At 38.0% G+C, this 17,347-nt stretch overlaps 2 protein-coding genes across 2 annotated transcripts; one reads left to right on the top strand and one right to left on the bottom strand.

Annotated features, from left to right (window-relative positions):
* The first annotated feature begins 7,975 nt into the window (after positions 1 to 7,975).
* Positions 7,976 to 14,131, top strand: LOC107842958 (DNA-directed RNA polymerases II and V subunit 6B). The gene is made up of 6 exons (XM_016687038.2): positions 7,976 to 8,200; positions 12,994 to 13,027; positions 13,126 to 13,301; positions 13,416 to 13,467; positions 13,573 to 13,640; positions 13,759 to 14,131. The coding sequence occupies exons 1-6, from the start codon at positions 8,169 to 8,171 to the stop codon at positions 13,826 to 13,828; spliced, it is 432 nt and encodes a 143-aa protein (XP_016542524.1). The 5' UTR covers positions 7,976 to 8,168; the 3' UTR covers positions 13,829 to 14,131.
* An 879-nt stretch (positions 14,132 to 15,010) lies between these two features.
* On the bottom strand, positions 15,011 to 16,855 carry LOC107841643 (short-chain dehydrogenase TIC 32 B, chloroplastic-like). Its single transcript, XM_016685497.1, has 7 exons — positions 16,765 to 16,855; positions 16,376 to 16,378; positions 16,015 to 16,234; positions 15,861 to 15,940; positions 15,616 to 15,769; positions 15,468 to 15,546; positions 15,011 to 15,136 (listed from the first exon to the last, which is right to left on the bottom strand). The coding sequence occupies exons 1-7, from the start codon at positions 16,853 to 16,855 to the stop codon at positions 15,011 to 15,013; spliced, it is 753 nt and encodes a 250-aa protein (XP_016540983.1).
* Positions 16,856 to 17,347: the final 492 nt, after the last annotated feature.

The following is a 17,347-nucleotide window of genomic DNA, read 5'->3' as shown; positions in this document are numbered from 1 at the left end:
TTACCTATCATGTGATATGTGGAAAAAGATGCATCAATAAGATGATCACATGTACGTTTATTGTCAATTTGTAGTTTGACATTCATAAAGTAGTTTGCTCAATAAAATTGAGTTAAGAGTATAACTTTCAGATTGTGTAATCAAGACAATTCATCTTGATGATGATGGTTTGACATTGAATGTCTTCAATAAATAGTTGAATCATTGCTAATGAGAACAAAAATTTCATGTGTTGGTTTGAAATATTATATACAAAAGTAATTGTATAATCAAACCAATAAATATTGATTAATTCTCGCTTAAAAATGATTTTGAGTTAGGAACCACACATTGTCCATCTAATAGTTTTGGTTTGCGTTATACGATTAATAAATATATCATAATGCATAACGATGGATTCCTCAAATAACATGGGGGATGTCTGTTAGTTTTCCTAACATAAGAGGAAGATTATAAGCAGTTATGAAATGTGTTAGGAATTATCATCAGATCCTCATTCAAAAGATAATTTAAGTTACGTGCCAAAAGCAGCCCATATTTAAGCTGCAAGTGCTTCTATTTTATGTCTCTAAAGGACAAAGTTTATGCATGCATGAAGCGTGGTACACCAATTGGTTCCAAATGAAATAATCCTTGAAAAGGATAAGGAGCAAATAATCATAATAAGAAGGTAATATGCTCTTGAAGAGCCTACGACATAACACTTCATGAAACCTTATGGGAGGTTTAGGTACCTGAAAAAATGAAGTGATGAGATTTTAAAATGTTATGTCACATTGTGAATGGATACAAAATTATATATCATTAATAATATCTTTGATACAATATTGGCGCAATGTTGTTAAAGATTACAAGAATCTAAATTTTATGTTTATTTAAGCATGTTGACGTAGAAATATTTATCAAGTGACATAAGGATTCAAACTATGTGAAGCATATAAACGTTTCTGGAAAACTTTTCTATAATCCTTATATTGCATTATAACTTGAAAATTATTGGAACTCTTGGAGAATTTTCAAAGCAATAGATTATTTGCTGGAATGAGAAATATATGAATTGTATTGGTTATATATCTTAGTGTAACTGGTGTACTAATGTATCTTGTAATTAATACAAGACCCGATATAACTTTTCGATCAATTTGTTAGCAATGTATAGTTCTGCTCTTACTAGGAGACTAGGATCAAACACATGATCTTATTTTATTCTAAAGATTGTAGTCCTGATCTTGTTGATTATGCTGATGCTGGGTATTTATTTAACCCACATAAATATCGGTCTCAAACATGCAATGTATTCATATGTGGGATACTGTCATATCTTGGAGATATATAAAGTAGGCTACCTAGCCACTTCATCCAACCATGCTGAGACAATAGTTATTCATGAAGCAAACCGAGAATATGTATGATTGAGGTCCATGATACATCTCATTCGAGAAAAATGTTGTTTTAAATGTGACAATATACCTACAATTTTATACGGAGCTAATGCAATATGCATAGCACATCTTAAGGGAGGATTCATCAAAGGAGATAGAACGAAGCACACTTCATCAAAGTTTTTCTATACACATGAACTGTAAAAAAATGGTGATATTAACGTGCAACGGATTCGTTCGAGTGACTATATGACTAATTTATTCACCAAGTCTCTTTCAACTGCAACTTTCAAGAAGATGATGCATAAGATCGGGATGCAAAAGTTCAAGGATGTTCTCATTAGGGGGAGTTAATACGCGTTGTACTATTTTCCCTTATGAGATTTTATCTCAATGAATTTTTCTTGTAAGGTTTTAATGAGGCAGACTATATGCGTATTGTTAGATATGTGTACTCTTTTTCCTTCACTAGATTTTTTTTCTACTGAATTTTTTCTAGTAAGGTTTTAACGAGGCACATTATCTAGCAATTAGACATTCAAGGAGAGTGTTATAAATATATTATAATATATAGTGAATGTCGACTTACCATATATAGTGAATGTCTACTTTACATATATTGTGAATGTCTATTTTTGAAAAAGTTAGAACTCTCAAGGTTAGTTTTCCCCTATAAATAAGGAGGTTTCCTTCATTGTAAGACACATCTCAAGAATTACTCATGAGAAATAAATAAGTTTCCTCTCTTCTCTCTATTCTTCTTGTTCTTGTTTTATATTTCATAACATTTTCACTATTTTTCATTATAGTTAGCAGTTTAAAATTTGCTATATTTTAAGGTATTAAATCTTTCCTCACTTGGCTATATATCACAATTCCTAAAATTTAGAGTTTACAAATAGAAATTAATTAAAATTTTACCATGTTCTCTATACTAACTCGAATTGGTTCCAAGTTGAAGTAGATTACGTGAAAGTTTTCAGGTATTTTAATTTTTTTACAATTTGCCTTTTACTATTTTTTCCAAACAAACTTAATAGACAAAGACTAATATATATTTAATAGTTTATTCCCCAAAACTATCAAAATCTCACGTATCTTTTTTATGGAATTTTTCAATGAATTTTTTATATGAAAATTTTCAACGTGCCGTTTATATTGAAATTTTAGTCCTCTTTTTATTACTAGCTTAACCGCACGTGTTTTGCACGTGTAATATTTGTTTATTTAAAATTAAATGATTTTATGTACTGCGGAGATTTTTAATGTAGTTTAAAAGTTTAAATGACTTTTCAAAAATTCTTCACACTTTATAATGATATAACATAAACATATATTTTGGTGTAAGAACACACACATATATATTACCACCAGAAGTTTTAAGTGGTTGATCGATCATCACTTTTGCATTTATCTAAGAGAGACACATCAATATGAACCATAGTTGTAGTACGGTTATTTTTTTTTTTTTTTTTCTATATTTAAAATCTTGTCTTGTTTTTTAAGTTAAAATTTTTACAAAATCATTGATTACGTTCTTATTAGGTACTTCAAACTTTTAAAAGTTTGATACTTCTTAAATTTTCTTATTCTAACGCTTTTATATTCATTTCTAAATTTTTCAAATCTTCTTAAAACCAAATTTAGTTGATTTAGAATTTTAAACTAATGAAAAAAGTATTAGTTGTCATTAATTTCGATGACTTCTAAATAGAAATGCTTTATCATAAATATATTTAATTAATTTTTAGTTCTTAAATATTTTGAAAAATAACGAAAAGATGCTTTTGTCTAAAACAAAGACTTTTAATGAAGGACAAAAAGTTCAAGTAACATTTTAAGGCCCTTCATATTTTTAATATATTATAGATATAGATTATAGATATGGATATAGATAGATAGATTATATATAATAGGAGTTCCTAACAAATTAATAGGAGATGTATTAGATTATTTAATGTTCCAGGTGTTTTAAAAAAAGGAGAAAAGGTATTTTTTTAAAAATAAAAGTATAGAAATAAATTTAAAATGTTAGAATAAGAAAAATATAAGAAATATCATCATCAACAACAACAACAAATCCAGTATATTTCAACATAGTGGGATCTGGGGAAGGTAAAATGTATACGGTCCATACCACTACCCCCGAGGGAGTAGAGAGGCTGTTTTCGATAGACCCCGGGCTCAAGATGAAGGACCGTAGACCAAAAGGCGAGCAAAATGATAAAATAACAGAGAAGCATCATCCATAAAAAAGAAGTGCAATTACCCAACCAAAGACCCCCCTCCCCTAAATCTAGAACTACCAACCAAGCTACGCCTAACCCTCCTACTTACAGACTGCGACTAGACTACACACCTCAGCCCTCTAACTTAGTATTCTTCCTCCCAACCTTTCTATCGAGGGTCACGTCCTCAGTAAGCTGTAACTGCTCTATGTCACGTCTAATCACTCCTCTCCAGTATATCTTCGGTCTACCCCTACCCCGCTTGAAACCCTCTAAGGCCAACCTCTCATACTTACGAACTAGGGCACCCGTGCCCCTTCTCATCACATGGACAAACCATCTCAACCTCACTTCCCGCAACTTATCCTCCACTGAAGCCACTCCCACATTCTCCCGAATAATCTCATTCCTAACCCTGTCAGCCCTTGTAAATCCACACATCCAACACAACATTCTCATTTATGCCACCTTCAACTTTTGGACGTGAGAATTCTTAACAGGCCAACACTCCGCCCCATATAACATGGCCGGCTGGACTGCAACTCTATAGAATTTACTCTTAAGCTTGAGAGGCACTTTCTTATCGCATAAAATTTTCGAGGCTAGCCTCTATTTTATCCAACCTGCCCCAACACGGTGAGAGACATCCTCATCAATCTCTCCATTCCCCTGGATCATAGACCCCAGATACTTAAAACTATCCCTCTTACAAACCGTCTGCGACTCCAACTTCACTATTACATCATCCTCTTACCTCGAGTCACTAAACTGACACTCCAAGTACTCTGTCTTTGTCCTACTCAACCTGAATACTTTAGATTCCAGGGTTTGTCTCCAAACCTCCAACTTATCTTTAACACCTCGGCGCGACTCATCAATCAAAACTACATCATCTGCAAAAAGCATACACCAAGGTACCTCCCCTTGTATATTTTGCGTCAACACATCCATCACCAAGACAAATAAAAATGGACGTAGAGTCGATCCCTGGTGCAACCCTGTCAAGACCGAGAAATGCCCGAATTTCCCTCCCACCGTCCATACCTGAGTCTTCACCCCCTCATACATGTCCTTAATAGAACGAATGTAAGCCATTGGGATCCCTCTCGCTTCCAAGCATCTCTAAAGAACCTCCTTAGAGACCTCGTCATACGCCTTTTCTAAGTCGATAAACACCATGTGTAGATCTCTCTTCCTCTCTCTATACTGTTCTACCAGCCTCCGTACTAGGTGAATTGCCTCAGTCGTTGAGCGACCAGGCATAAACCCAAATTGATTCTCTGAAATAGACACTATCTTCCTCAACCTCCGCTCCACCACCCTTTCCCAAATCTTCATCATGTGACTCAACAACTTAATACCACGGTATTTGTTGTAACTCTGAATATCCCCTTTGTTCTTATATAAAGGGATCATCGTGCTCCATCTCCACGCCTCAGGCATCTTAGCAGTCTTGAAAATATTGTTAAACAAATGGGTTAGCAACCTCAACCCTGCTCTACTAGCAAACTTCCAAAAATCCATCGAAATCTCATCGGGCCCCATTGTCCTGCCCCTTCGCATCTTGCGAATAGCCTTATAGATTTCCTCCACCTTAAAATGCCAATAGTAGACGAAATCGTGAGATTTCTCGGTATTCTCCAACTCCCCTAACACAATACCTCTGCCCCCTCATCATTCAAGAGTTTATGAAAATACGATTTCCATCTTTTCTTAATTAGAACATCCTCCACCAAAACTCTGCCATCCTCTCCCTTAATGCACTTCACTTGGTCCATATCCTGACCCTACGCTCCCTAGTTTTGGCAAGCCTGTACAACCTCTTTTCCCCATCTCTCTCCTCTAAACTCGAATACAGTTCTCAAAAGCTGCTGTCTTAGCAGTCCTAACTGCTAACTTAACCTCTTTCTTGGCTAACTTGTACTCCTCCTTGCTCACCCGTTTCTCCTCGTCATCCTTACTCTCAACCAACTTAATGTAAGCTGCCTTCTTTGTCTCCACCTTCTTCTTAACTCCTTCATTCCACCACCAATCCCCCCGATGCTGGCCAGACCAGCCCTTTGAGACACCCAAAACCTCTCTAGCAGTTCCTTAATGCAACCCACAGCCCTATCCCACATACTATCCATGTTCCCCCGACACTCCCATCCCTCCACCCCCCCAACTTCGCCTCTATCTCTAATGCATTGATCGGAGTCAGGCCACCTCACCTAACTCTAGGTCTACCCTTCCCACCCCTGCTCTTCTTGTGCATCTTTATAACCAAATCCATCACCAAGAGTCTATGTTGGGTCACAAGATTCTCATTCGGAAAAACCTTACAATCCTTACACAAAGTTCTATCCCCCTTCCTAAGTAGCAAAAAGTCAATCTAAGTCTTGACTATCCTACTATGGAAAGTAACCAGATGCTCCTCTTTCTTCAGGAAGCTGGAATTCACTACCACCAACCCAAAGGCCCTCACAAAGTCCAAAAGAGCAGCTCCCTCATCATTCCTATCCCCAAAACCAAAGCCTCCATGCACATCATCGTACCTTAACGGTAAAAGCCTAATGTGTCCATTGAAGTCCCCTCCTATGAAAATCTTCTTTGAACTAGGCACGCCTCAAATTACCTCTTTTAAAACCTCCCAAAATCTCCTCTTGTCCTTCTTGCCCAAGCCCACCTGTGGCCCGTAGACACTACAGACGTGCACCGTAAACCCCCCAATGACCAACTTAATAGTTATCACCCTATCATTAACCCTATTAACCTCCACTACCTGCCCCTTAATCCCTCCATCCACTAAGATACCTACTCCATTCCTACGTCTCTCACTACCTGAGTACCACAACTTGTACCCATCCACATCCCTAGCCTTAGCACCTACCTATTTAGCCTCCTGGACACATACAATATTGATCCTTCTCTTCCTAAGAATCTTAACTAGCTCTATCGACTTACCCTAAAGGGTCCCTATGTTTCACGACCCTACCCTCAACTTACCAACTCTCTCCTCTTCTCTCCTAAACCCCCTCTGCGTCTCAACTTTAACCCAACACCTGACCCCAACTCTACCCCCAGCCCCCCAGGCCATCCAGGATATTATCCTAGTCCACCATTTACCACCAAAGCCACTACACAATAGAAGCAACAGAAGAGGTTCAAAAACAGCAAAACAATAAAGACACCCTCAAAGCACACACTATATCCAAATTTTAAGAACAACAACTACTAGAAATTTAAATAACAGACAGTAAATCCCACGTAAATTACAAGCAACGAAAATACCGAAAAATCGCACGATAAAATAAAGTTCAAGGGTTAGAAGTCACCGGAATACGTATATCATATAATCTGCTCTTGCTTGTTGTGCTGGAGCCCGAAAAATTAGGTCGCCGGAAACACTTCGTCGGAAAGTCACCGGCTCAAATCTGGACAGTAGTTGCAATATTCGATAGAGACCCCCACCTGCTTTTTCTGGCTTCGCCGCCTTCACCACCGACATCCGCTGAACCAGTTCGCTGAAGCTGATCGCAGACCAGTAACCAGCAAGTTGCTCCCTGCACAAATCTGCTGACAGTAGAGAAAGGAGAGAGAGGGAAAGGGAGAGAGGGGAGAGAGACGAAGACCAAGAAAGAATGGGAGAGAGAGAAGTGTGCCTACCTGTCGCCGGTGTTGTTTCGCCGCCGGCGTCTACTTCACAGAGACTGACCAGTCACGTCAAAGAGAACGTAGGGGAGAGAGAGACCAAAGGAGAGAGATGGAGCAATGTACTTACTTATCGCCGGCGTCTGCTTCGCCAGCGACGGCACAGTCAAGTTAAAGAAGACGTTAAAAGATACGTTAGTTAGAGAGAAGGAGCGTAAGAGAGAGAATAGACCAAAAACTCCAAATCAAATTTTTAAAAATTTTAAGTAATTAATCAAAGATTTATCTAAATATTTAGCTTTAAAAATAAAAAGAAAATTTCAATATAGAAAATATTAAAAAAAAATTGCACTACAAATATGATTAAATCGATGCGTCTCTCTTAGCCTCTAGCAGTAAAGAAAAGAGGTATTGTATGACAAACCCAAAAGTGATGATCCATTAACCACTTAAAATTTTTGATTATAAATATATATGTGTTTACAATAAAATATATGTTATGTTTACGTTATCTATATTTATAATATATTAAAAGTGTGACGGGCGTGATGGGCCTTAGAAATATTGTTCGTAACGTATGAAGGATCTTTAAGAAGTGATTTAAACTTTTTGTACTTCATTAAAACCTTTGCAATAGATAAAATCATCTAATTTAAAATAATCAAAAGTTACACGTTCGAAGTATGTGCGGTAAACTAGTTTCATATAAATATCTAAATTTAATTTACTTGTCACGAAAAAAGACCCCCCAAAAAACTTAATGTAGCAAGTTGCAAATTGAACAAAGTTTAGAGATTTGTTTTCCTTCTTTTTTGTATATATATAAAACCACAAAGGGCACTTATTTTTAGTTCCATTTATATTTTCTGCTCCTATAGGTCTCTCTCCTATTCTCCTCTCCTATTATACACACAAGCAGCAACAAACAATGGCCGACGATGACTATGAGATGGACGGAGGGTTAGGCCCCCTACCCCCGCACTTTTTTTAACTTTTTATTTTAGTAAAAAATCATGTTTATTTTGGTTAATTACGTGTTAACACAAATTGATTTGAGATTATTTAGGGTTTAGGGTTAGGGTTTATGGATTAACATGTTTTGGGCTTTGTTTAATTTTGCTGTCTCGTTGTTTAGCTTTGTTGTGGTAGAGGCTTAAGGTTTTACGAATTTTGTATTTTTTAACCATTTAGGTTTTGTTGAAATTTTGCTTTGTGCTTTGGTTTTTCAAATCTTGAAGTTCTGTTCTTTGGATTTTATATAACACAAGGGGTTCCCTTTTATGAAAGTTTTAATTTTTTAGAGAGGTGTTTCTTTACCTTTGAGTCTCGTTCGCGTAAGTTAACAAATTTTGGAGAATGATGATATGAGTTGAGCTTAAACAAGGAAACGTGGTTAGTGAGGATTTATGTGGCATACACGGCTTGTTTGTGATTGAGGCTTAGTTGTTGTTGCTGCTGCTGTTGTTATTGTACTTGCTCGTGCATGTTGCGAAAGAAAAAAAAATTGAGTTGAGCGTAAACAGGGAAACATGCTTTGTGGGGATTTATATGGCATAGACAACTTATTTGCGATTGAGGCTTAGTTGTTTTGTTGTTATTGTACTTGCTCGTGCATGATGCGAAAGAAAATAAAAATTGAGCTGAGGGTTAAAAAAATGAGTTGGGCTTAAACAGGGAAAAATGGTTGGTAAGGATTTGTATGGCCTACGGAAACTTGTTTGGGATTGAGGTTTAGTTGTTGTTGTTGTACTTGCTCGTGCGTGACATTAAAGAATAAAATTAGACCCACATGTATATTACAGCAACAACATACGCGGGTGAAATACCACAAAGTTGGGTCTAGGGAGGATAGAATGTACGTAACCTTACTCCTAACTCGTGGATATAGAGAGACTGTTTTCGAAAGACCCTCAGGTCAAGTGAAGCTAAACAAAGGGGTAATATTATTTAAATATGACACTCATTTAGGGGTTAGGGTTTATGAAAAAACACGCGGTATGTCTGATTTTGCTGTTTCATTGATTAGCTTGTGGTAAAGGCTTAGCGTTTTCGGAATTTGCGTTTTAACCTTTTAGATTGTCTTGAATTATTTATGTTTCCTTTGTTTTCGAAGGTTTTCATTCGTTTTGAGGTTCTGTTCTTTGAATTTAATATATAACCCATTTCTCTTGGGTAAGTGGTTGTTGCTAATTTAAAATATAATCATTTTGTGCGCCGGTTATTGCACTACTTTGTTTTCATTATGTTCTTTCTCCTGTTGGTTGTGTAACACTTCCGTTTCGCATTAATTTGTTGTTGTTATTGTTCCCGCATCTGTATCCCCTTTTAAGCAGAGGGTCTATCAGTCACAACTTCCCTATCTCTACGAGGTAGGGGTAAGGTTTGTGTGTATTCTACCATTGTGTTCCTTTAAGCTTGGGAGAACTTTCAAATTTATTTTTCTTCTCTGATTATTGGTTTTCTATTGGGAAGTGTTATGGACCAAAAGTAAACTAGTAAAAGTGTCTCTTTTATGAAAGTTTTAAGCTTATAGGGAGATAATTCACAAGATTAAGCTATTAAAGCTAGGGTTTTCACACAATTAGGTATGGTAACAGGGGCGGAGGAAGTCCTGGTTTGAGTCTTATTGTCACAAATTAAAGAAATTGGTGTGATGATGACGACATGAGTTGAGCTTAAACAGGAAACATGATTAGTGAGGATACATATAGCTGACCGACTTGTTTGGGATTAAGGCATAGTAGTTGTTGTTGTACTGACTCGTGCAACAACAACAGCAACAACAACAAACCCAGTATATTCCCACATAGTGGGGTCTGGGGGGGTAAGATGTATGCAGTCCACACCACTACCTCCGGAGAAGTAGAAAGACTGTTTCCGATAGACCCTTGGCTCAAGACATGAAATAATACACAAATCCTTAATAAAGCATGGAACAAGATGACAGTACATACCTACGCCACCCACAAGGAATAATAATCAAAGAGCAGTAAACAAACTCGTAATAAAGCATGCAACAAGGTGTCATAACAAGAATAATACTACCAAGTAATGCCCTACCCCAGCGACCCAAAATGGCACTAGCCTTCTATCCTAATCCGCGTTCTCCAGATCTTCCTATCTAGGGTCATGTCCTCTGTGAGCTGTAACTGCTCCATGTCCCGCCTGATAACCTCTCTCCTGTATTTCTTCGGCCTACCCCTACGCCGCCTGAAACCATCCAAAGCAAGCTTCTCGCACCTACGAATCGGGGCACTTCGTGCCCCTCCTCGTCACATGTCCGAACCATTTCAAACGGGCTTCTCGCATCTTGTCCTCCACCGAAGCCACTCCAACCTTTTCTCGAATAGTCTTATTTCGAACTCTGTGACCCCTAGTAAGCCCACACATCCAACGCAATATCCGCATTTCCGCCACCTTCAATTTTTGACTGTGAGTTCTTGACTGGCCAACATTTCGCTCCATACAACATGGCTGGATGGACTGCCACCCTGTAGAATTTGCCTTTAAGCTTAGGCGGTACCTTCCTATCACACAACACCCCCGAGGCGAGCTTTTACTTCATCCATCCCGCCCCAATCTGGTGGGAGACATCCTCGTCAATCTCACCATTCCCCTAAATCATGGACTCGAGATACTTGAAACTATCCCTCTTACACACTGCCTGGGAATCCAACTTTACTACCACCTCGTCTTCCTGCCTCAAGTCATTAAACTTGCATTCCAAATATTTTGTCTTGCTCCTGCTCAACCTGAACCCTTTAGACTCAAACCAGGACTTCCTGGTGCAACCCTGTCACGACAGGGAAATGCTCTGAGTCTCCTCCCGCCGTCCTCACCTGAGTCTTGGCTCCATCATACATGTCCTTGATTACTCTGATATACGCCACGCCATGGGGACCTTGCTCACCTCCAAGCATCTCCAAAGAACCTCCCTAGGGACTTTGTCGTACGCCTTCTCTAAGTCGATAAACACCATGTGCAGATCCTTCTTCCTTTCCCTATACTGCTCCACCAGTCTCTTTGCACCAGGTGAATCGCCTCTGTCGTCGAGCGCCCGGGCATAAATCCAAACTGGTTCTCCGAGATAGACATTATCCTTCTCAATCTCAACTCGACCACTCTCTCCTAAATCTTCATAGTGTGGCTCAATAACTTAATACCCCTATAGTTATTGTAGCTCTGAATGTCACCCTTGTTCTTATAAAGAGGGATCATTGTACTCCATCTCTAAGCCTCGGGCATTTTTGCCGACTTGAAAATGTCGTTAAACAATGCAGTCAACCACCTTAAGCCCGCTTTGTCAGAAAACTTCCAAAAGTCCACAGGAATCTCATCAGGCCCCGTCGCCCTACCCCTACGCATCCTGCGAACAGCTTCTTTAACCTCTTTTACCTTAAAACGTCTACAATAACTGAAATCACGACAGTCCTTTGAGTGCTCCAGCTCCCCTAACACAATATCTCTATCCCCTTCGTCATTCAATAACCTATCAAAGTACGTCTGCCATCTCTTCTTAATGTGATCATCCTCCACAAACACTCTACCATCCTCCCCCTTAATACACTTCACCTGGTCGAGGTCACGACCCTTCCTCTCCTGGCCTTTGCAAGCCTAAACCACCTCTTTTCCCCTCCTTTCTCTTCTAACCCCACATACAATCTCTCGAACGTTGCCGTCTTAGCCGCCGTGCCAACTTAGCCTCTTTCCTAGCTATCTTGTATTCCTCCCTATTAGCCCTCATCTCATTTTCATCCTTACTCTCACCCAACTTAGCAGTACTTACTCGTGCATGCCGCAAAAGAAAAAAGATTAGACCTACATGTGAGGAGCATGTTGCAGATCCAAAATAAACAAGTTAAAACTTCTCCAACATTTTAAGATTTTAAATGATGTGATATATAACGACAATGGTCCATGTAATAATTGGGGTGAGTTTGTCTTTAAGCTGACCTTGTAGGATATGGTGGAGAAATGCCCTTTAAGCATTAGGTAGAGTGAGATTGCTCTATAACAGCTTTTCCATTGAGTTCCACTTGTGCTGCATTGCTGCTTGTAGTGGATCATTTGCATCGACTTATAGATTATTCTGAAACTTAGCTAATTAGTTCATTTAAGGTAGTGTGGATGGTAATCTATTTTGTCCATCAAAATTGGAAAAAAAAAAAAAAGTTGTTTGACTAGATGCATATCGGAGGAGTTTCACTTGAAGAAACTTGCCTTTCTTTCTCTTCTTTATTTTTGTTTTATCCCTTCATTGAATTTCGTCTATGACCAATCCCCTGATAGCTGAATTGGTGTAAGAAAAAGCTACCTGAAAAAGAAGAAGCAAGAATGGGGAATGGGTGATCAGCTGTGCTGAAGGTCATTTAGCACTGATGTTACAAGTGTCCTTTTCTGCCCAAGAAATGCTTTGTATTATTAATAAAACCGAGTTTTTCAAATATAGTAAAACATCTGAGTATCTCAAAAATTGCAGCAAACCTTCTCAATGTATATTGCGTTATAAGTGTACGCTTATACAAACCCGGGAGATTTCTACTTTTCTTGTGTCAAGCTTTCCCTAGATCACTATATGCATTGAGTAAGGTATTGAGTTTTTCTAGCTATTTTTGTTGTTAAACCGTTGGTTACTTGGTTTATTTGTTTTTTGTTTTTGATTTGGTGTTTGCGAAGATAAGTTATGATAGATTTTGGTAAGCATCATTGGGTATTGTACCTAATAGGCATTTATTCTGTCTACATTTGTGCAGATACATGGACGAGCCAATGGATCCTGAGCCTGAGGTAAGATGATTTGTCTTATTTGTAATCCTTATTATAGCTATGTTAATGTTACATGAGTATTTGATTGAGTTATTTTCATTATTGTGCTTAACTGACAGGAAGGAGCAGAGATTGAAGAAGATAATGCCAACAATGACGACATTCCAGACCCCCTGTTGGGTGAAGGTGCGGAAAAAACAGAGCAAGAGCCTGTGGAACGACCTAGGAAGACATCAAAGTTTATGACGAAATATGAGCGTGCAAGAATCCTGGGCACCCGTGCTCTCCAGATCAGGTCATTTTGCTTTTTCCTCAGTATTGCTTTTGCTAAGTTTGTTCTTTATAGTTTGAGCACTTGTGAAGAGTAATGCAGTTTTTTGACTTGGTTTGATATTTTGTCCTCGTGCAGCATGAATGCTCCTGTGATGGTTGAGTTGGAGGGGGAAACCGACCCACTTGAGGTAAGCCTCTTTTTTAAAACTTAATGCAGATTGTACAAAATGTCCATTTAGTGAAGTTTTTAGATTGCCTGATGTCTTTTTGTTAATCTTCTTTTTGGCTAAAAGATTGCAATGAAAGAGCTTCGGGAGAGGAAGATACCATTCACAATTCGTCGCTACTTGCCTGATGGAAGGCAAGACTAACTTTTTCTTGAAGAATCTGTTATTATTTCTCTAGTCTTCCTGGCCTCATCCTATGTATCGTTGTTTCTCTAACTTAATTTTAAAATTTCTTTTCGTGGTGTTTACCAGTTACGAAGATTGGGGAGTTGATGAATTGATTGTTGAGGATTCATGGAAGAGACAAGTCGGAGGAACTTGATAGCTCAAGTGCTGCTTAGTGATTATTTGTTGTTTTTGGTTGTCGTACTCTGCTGAATTTTTGCTAACATAGTATCACCAATGCTATGAATGTATTAAAGTAAAATCAAGTGCTTATTCGTACATGCTGTTTGGTAGTACAAGTTCTAGTGGATATGTAATTGTCGTAACTTGTTAGTGTCAACTGCTTGATCGATCCAGGCTCTGAACTTGGCATGCCTGCTGATGTTTTGTTTGTGATGGGGATAATTGCCAGTTGGATCCTGAGACTCCTGAAGCTTGTTAAAAAGAAGTGGCTTGCTCATTTTGCATCTCTCTATGATATGATTTTCTAATGTTCACCGATTTTTCCTTTTCAATTTAAACACCAACTTGGCAGTTTTATTTGACCAATTCGACACTTTGTAGGTTTACTCTGCTTCCTGAATGTATTTATACTTTGTAAATGTTGTTCATTTGTAGTATTTACACCACAAGTTGAAGGTGTATGCGTTGGTGTTTGGGGTACATTTGAAAAGAAAAAAACAGCCTTTCTTGGTGGAGGTTAGGCAGAATATTTGGTGTGTTTAAATAAGTGCAGAACATTAGTGAAGGTGACCAAAGGTGCTTATTTTTGGTTTACTTTAGAAGCACAGACTAATCAGAAGTATGTTTAATTGTGAATCTACACACCAAACATAGTGTATTCTCAAAAATGAAGTCCACGAGGGTGGTGTGTACCCACCCTTGTCTCGTATCTTCTTGTAATTTCACTTGTGTTGACTTTGGAAAGGATGTGTATGCACTCTTGCTCCTTTTATCTTGTGAAGGTAGAAAAACTTTCCAATAGACTAGAAGTAAGGGGTCAATTTTGCTGTTTTCTCCCATACAAATTTACGACTGGTTTTCGCTAAAGAACTGTCGCAAACAGTCACTCTATCCCACACAAAGATAGGGTAAGGTCATGGTATGTTGTAGTTTTACAATTGATTGACCCCTAAATATGTTTTAACTCCTCCCTTTTCTCATCCATCGGTTCTCATGATCCACTTTACCTAGAGGAGTTAATGTGATAGGTTAACGGATAATTAGAATTTGCCTAGTGTAAAACTTGGACAAAATTATGTTTTGCAGTTGTATGCACTGACTGATAACCCAATCATTGAGACTTTAAAGGATAGAGAGACGAGGCAACAGAGCGGCATTATGCACTAGTAGTAAAGCTCAACTCAAACAGTACATTTCTGTAACAGTTTTCATAAGTATGAATGGCATTTCTTTCCAGGTTTAGTTTCTCAGGAACTGCATACAACTTATCAAGTCTTTGAAGCTGCATAGATCACGTTGTTGCTGAAATCCCAGAGGTTACATGCTAATATCGTGCTAGCTTATTCCGCTTGTGCTCGTTGCAGTCACTGAAGAACTTTCCATGTGTGTAGTCACTAGAATGTAAAGGACCATATTGACGACTAAACAGAACGCATAATCTTTAACGGTTTATACTTGTAAATGAGACGGTTCACACGATTCGACAACTTTAGGTCATGAACTAAAACAGACTATCAAACTAACAGAGTGATCTTATTTTGATATATAGCAATAGCTCCCTCCTCCTAATGTCCTACCGAGTCCTTCAAATATGCAAAAATTTAGTGAATTACCTGTAATCGGCGAGAAAGCTCATTGGAATGTAAGAAGTTGGTCAATTTGGATTGACCATATGCTCGTTCATCACGATGACTGGTTCAAAGAAATAATAGATAGATGAAATGTAATGCAATGTATGTACATTGCAGTATGGTAGTATACCTGTTCTTGTCATTAATTTTATCCAACTGTATTCCTCCTTTATAAGTGACCTGGTAAACTAATGATGGCACGTTCACAATCCTACCCTGAATACCTGTAGATTTTGCTGTTTCTTTCATTTTGTCTATTAGAAGGTTAGTCAAATAGAAGTGACCTGAAAAAAAACAACAAAGATTTGTCGCGAATAATGACACGTTCACAATATCTGCAAAATGTGCATTTTGAGATAAACAGTGCACAGGTACCAATATGATTTGTCGTGAATTGCATCTCTATGCCATCTTCTGAAAGCTGAAATGGACAGAACATGACACCTGCATTGTTTCTGTTTAACAAATTCTCATTAGGCAAATATAACTCAATCGAAAGGCACACTGAAGAAATGTCGAGAGCAATTACATTAGGATGCTGAAGGGAAGGTTAAGTGCTTTGAAACTATCAGCAAATGCCTCGACAGATCTAATTTTGCTCAGGTCAAGTTTCTCAATATCGATGCGAGCATCTTTATTGTCCTTGAGAATATACTGTTTTGCCTCATTCGCTGCCTCCATATTTCCTGCTGCAATAATGACATTCATTGCTAAAACTCTTGCCGTCTCCAAACCAATGCCGCTTGCACCTCATGAAGTCACATATGCCTTATCGTAATAAAGTTGAATAGTTACCAAATTTTTGAGCAACGGTAAGGTTTTATCCATGTGACTTCGAGTCGTGGAATCAACCACTAATGTTTGCATCAGGTTAGACTGCCTACACATACCGCCTTGGTGTGCATCCCTTCCCGGGATCATGAGTGAACACGGAATGCTTTATACATTGGGCTGCCTTTTTAACCACGTGGAATAACAACATGCTGATTGTCTGAGTTTAAAATGTTCAGAGTTCCACTATGCAATCATTTAGACAATGAAACACTGTTTGCCAAATTTCATAATTATATGAAGGTGGCAAAATTGGACAGAACATTTTCGATCCATATCTCTAAACCTCTGAGGTAAGCTAAGGTCTGCGTAATCCTCCGAATACCCCACTTTATGGGATTATATTGGGTATGTTGTTGTTGTCGTTAAATAACAGCCAACAGGAGTGAAAGTATTTACTTTCATTTCACTCTTATCAAATATAAATGAATGAGAATAAATATGAAACCTGTAACAATAGCAGTAAGATTGGAGCCATCAGCAGTTGAAGCTGATACAAATCCACTTGGACCTGGTCTAACTGTTATCATCCTCAACATCTTTACACCCTAAATATGATACACAATTAGTTGGGTTTTGAGCTGTAGGTGACAAAAGAGTTTGAAAATGAGGTGTAGGTGATTCAAGTCTTATTAATTGAGTGAAGGTGACAATTACTTTATTATGGATTAAGAAAGTTGGAAAAATTTCAAAATAACCCACAAATTTTTAAATTTACACTTTGATCCAAATATTAGTTGATATAACAGGAAACGGAGTGAAAAAAAGCGTATTTATCTCTCTTCTCATCCGTTGTTGTTTTCTCTCTCTTAGCGATTTTTGTTGTTCATTGCTGCTGCTACTTTATTCATCATCTTCTGCTTCATTACCATCATCTTATACTTCATTATCCTCTTCATATTCTTCTTGTTGATCATTGTTGCTGTTGTTGTTACCGCAACTGCTGCTCTTTGACCGATTTCTTAGGTCAAATTTTGTTTCGTACATCACTTTTAACTTTGGCATTTACTTGATAGGAGACTTTGGTAAGT

This window comes from Capsicum annuum, chromosome 9 (assembly GCF_002878395.1).
Source record: "Capsicum annuum cultivar UCD-10X-F1 chromosome 9, UCD10Xv1.1, whole genome shotgun sequence".
In the NCBI taxonomy this organism is placed as follows: domain Eukaryota; kingdom Viridiplantae; phylum Streptophyta; class Magnoliopsida; order Solanales; family Solanaceae; genus Capsicum; species Capsicum annuum.
This window is presented reverse-complemented; position numbering and strand designations above follow the sequence as displayed.